The sequence below is a fragment of the Frankliniella occidentalis genome, unplaced genomic scaffold (assembly GCF_000697945.3).
Source record: "Frankliniella occidentalis isolate FOCC.00 unplaced genomic scaffold, Focc_3.1 Scaffold60, whole genome shotgun sequence".
Classification (NCBI taxonomy): domain Eukaryota; kingdom Metazoa; phylum Arthropoda; class Insecta; order Thysanoptera; family Thripidae; genus Frankliniella; species Frankliniella occidentalis.
Window position 1 is genome coordinate 171,860 of NW_026267190.1, and position 3,738 is coordinate 175,597.

Consider the following 3,738-nt stretch of genomic DNA (forward strand, 5'->3'; position numbering starts at 1 on the left):
AAAAATGAATGAACTCGCGGACTGCATTCCCGGCAGTTGCACAGCAAGAAGACCGATTGCTCGGATGACTGCGCGCGCGCGCGCGCCAGAAGGAAGAACGGGCGGACTGACGATAGAAAAAAAACGCTGCCATAGAGCCGCGACAGTAGCGGCGTGACGCGTCTCCTAAATCAAAGTCTCGGCCGCATGCGCCTCCGGCCCTCCTGCACCTCCCGCGGCCGGCGCGGCCCGCTGACCACACACACGCTAAGCTGCGCGCCGCGCCGAGCCACGCCGCGCCTTCCGGCCGTAACGCTCTGCGGCGCCACGTAACGCCACGCAACACACCGCAGCGCAGCGTGACAGTGTCGCTGCACGCGGGCGCGGGGAGGGAGCACAAGAGTAAGACCGGGTAAGGGCGACCATCGGTTCATCAGGGGGTAAACGGTGATGAGAGTTACGGCGTGGCGTGGCGTGGCGTGGCGTGGCGTGGCGTGGCGTGAAGCATCGCGACGATGACCACAGCCGCCACTCGTTCCATTCCGCATTGCAGACGCGGCGCGACTACCGAGCGGCCAGGAAGCCCCGCGCGCCTCGACACGGTGACGCTCGAGTGACACACAGACGGCCCGCGGGGGGACGCAGCCAGCAGAGAGGATACAGCCCGTCCTCCGCCTGGCGGGCAAGGCGCGCCGCTCAAATGTGCCCGCTTGGCCGCTCCAGATTCACGAGTCCACTCACTACTTGTGCACTTTCACTCGGCCGGCCCAGCGAATCCGTTTCACTCCCTCGTCCACGCCGCTCGTCGCACCCTCTCCTCTCTCTCGAGCCGAGCCGAGCTAAGCCGTGGCACACGTCGGCGCGATCCGATACAAGCCGAGGGCCGCCGCGGGCGGCAATCTGGTGACCACCGTTGCAATCCCGTCACCACGCCAGAAAGCGCGCCAAATTTAAATCAGACTACTGCAGAGCCCGTCACCGGCGGCCGGGGCGGGGGCTGGCCAGGCAGTCCGGACTGGCTGGCTACCCGACTCGCCAGGTGGCAGTTTTACAAACGACCGGTCATTTCATTTCCGCGCGCCAGTTACACTGTTCATCAAAATGGCAGTGATCATTGTCGTTTCCTGGCGATGATCATTGCCATTTTGGCATTGATCGTTGTCCTTTTGGCCTTGACCATTGCCATTTTGGCAATGAATTGCACTTGAGCCATGCATTGAATTGCACGTCGGCCCGCCAGTGTGGGCCGTCAGAAAGACTAACGATCCCCTCCTGTTTGTTTCAGATGGTCCGACCAACCAGCCTGGGCCCGGGGCGGCCGCCTCCCCCGCGGCTGCTGCTGTCGGCGGGGCTGCTGCTGCTCCTGCTGCTGCCCGGCGCGCTGGGCCGAGGCCACGCTCGCGGCCCCGCTGGTCCGGGGCGCGGGGACGCCCGGGGCGCGCGCGGGGCCGCGAGGACCGCAGCGGGCGACGGGGGCGCGGCGGCGCGGTACGGGGCGCGCATCTCACCGCTGCTGCGCGCCCAGCACGACGACGACACGCTGCTGCTGGCCAGCGCGGGGGCGGGCGCCGAGAAGGACAAGGACAAGGACGACGACGACGAGGACAAGAAGACGCTGTCGCAGCAGGTGGCCGAGGGGAAGTACGGCCTCATCCAGAAGGAACTGTTCGCCACGCCACCACGCCGCCCGGGCGTGCTGAGCTACGCCGCCAACCCCGAGGTGCCGGGCGACACGGCGGCCAACCTGGGCGGGCTGGACGAGGAGGAGATCTGGCTGGCGGAGGACCACCTGCTCGTGCTGCGGGGCGGTGCGTTCCGGGACAAGCCCGGCCAGCAAGAGCCGTGGCCACCCATCGACGACTACCACGCGCCGCCCCGCCAGGTCAAGCTGCCCGCCAACCCGCGCGTGCCGCCGCCCTTCCCCGTGCAGCTCACCGACCACGGCCCCACCCAGTTCCTGACCTCGGCCAACGGCACGCCCCCGTTCCTGCAGCAGGGCTTCGTGCCCCTGGTGCCCTTCAACGGCACGCTGCTCGTGCCGCCGTTCCCGCTACCGCCGGGGCTAGGGCTACCACCCGGACTGCCACCGGGCCAGGTTGGGCCCCCCGGGGGCTTCCTGGTGCCGCTGCCCTTCCCGCCACCCAACGCGTCGCTGTCCCTACTGCAGTCGCTGCCCCCGGGGGCCGCCTTCCTGCCGCCGCCGCTGCCCACCAATCTCAGCGAACCCATCGACGAGGACGACCCCTCAATCTACTACCCGCCGCCCTACGACTTCTACTATCCGAAGGACAACTCGTCCGCCGTGCCGGCTGGCCCGCTCGTCCCAGGCATCATCCTGCCCCCGCCGCCAGACTTCTTCGCGCCCCTCGAGCCGGCGTCCTCCCCTCCCACGTCCACGGAGCCGCCGCCGACCCGGCCGCCGACCCGACCCCGCATGCGGCGGCCGCCCAGCAAGTTCAGGCCGTCGCTGCCCTTCCCCGCGCACCCCGAGAACGAGGTGGATGCGCCGCGTCCCACGCTGCCACCAGAGCACCTCGACCACTACCAGGGCGACTACGAGGGCTACGACTACCGGCGGCCCAAGCAGCAACAGCACGACGTCTTCCAGACCGTCAAGCTGCAGCAGCACGTCAAGGTGCAGAGTGGGGAGGATGAGGAGGCCACCACGGAGAGGACCGTCCTCATCGGCGGACGCCGGCCCGCGTCCACCACGCCCAGGCCCTTCACACACGTCACGGTGCGCAAGAGGATACGGCCCGCGCGGCCCACGCCCTCGCCAGCCCCGCCGCCCAGCGACCTCTACAACAACCTGGTGGCGCCCACGGTCCCGCCCGCGGCCGAGTCCCCCGCCTCGCAGCCCATCTACCAGTTCGACTTCACGAGTCAGAGGGCGCCCGAGCGCGCGCCCGAGCAGGCCCCGGAGAGCGAGGCCTACCCCGACCACACGTACGCGCCCACGGCCCAGTCCGCGCCGCAGCCAGAGTCCACGCCGCAGCCGGTCACCCCGGAGTCCGTGACCCAGGCGCCGGTGGTCACGCAGCTACCGATACGGGTCTACGCCGAGCAGCCCACCACCCCGGCCCCAGCCCCAGAGGAGCCAGTCACCGCCGTGCCCGTGTACCAGGGCGATGCATATCTGCAGCCCGTCTCGCAGGCGCCGTACAGGCCGTTCTACAAGCCCAACAGTCAGTACCACGAGGAGCTTGTCCCGATCAGGCAGTACCAGCAAGAGCACCCCGTCACGAGGGTGCACCCCTACGAGCAGCAGGTCACAGCCGCGCCGGTGCGCCACTACCAGCAAGAACCTATCAGGGTCTACCAGCAAGAGCAGCACAATATCCAGCAATACCAGCAGGAGGTGCAGCCCGTGCGCCAGTACCAGCAAGAGCACGTGCCCCTCAGGACGTACGCGCAAACCGTCACATCAATACCGTTCCGGCAGTACCAGGAAGAGCACACCGCGACACCGGTGCCCGTCAGAACGTACCAGCAAGAGCACCCCGTCACGCTTTCGTCGGTCAGGCATTACCCGCAAGAACAGTCCGTTACGCCAGTGCCCATCAGAACCTATCAGCAAGAGCACACCGTCACTGCTGTGCCCGTCAGACATTACCAGCAGGAACAGCCCGTCACATCAGGGCCCATCAGGACGTACCAGCAAGAGCACGCCGTTACCCAACTACCCATACGACATTATCGACCGGAGCACCCAGTCACGCAGCAACCCTTGAGGCAGTACCAGCAAGAACACCCCGTCAC

The 3,738-nt window shown here is 67.7% G+C and overlaps 1 protein-coding gene across 1 annotated transcript; it reads left to right on the top strand.

Annotated features, from left to right (window-relative positions):
• Window positions 1-505: 505 nt before the first annotated feature.
• On the top strand, window positions 506-3,726 carry LOC127749507 (uncharacterized; the record flags this gene model as incomplete). The annotated part of the gene is given in 1 exon segment (XM_052267874.1): window positions 506-3,726. A coding segment is annotated over 1 exon segment (2,462 nt), but the record flags the coding sequence as incomplete, so codon positions are not given.
• Window positions 3,727-3,738: the final 12 nt, after the last annotated feature.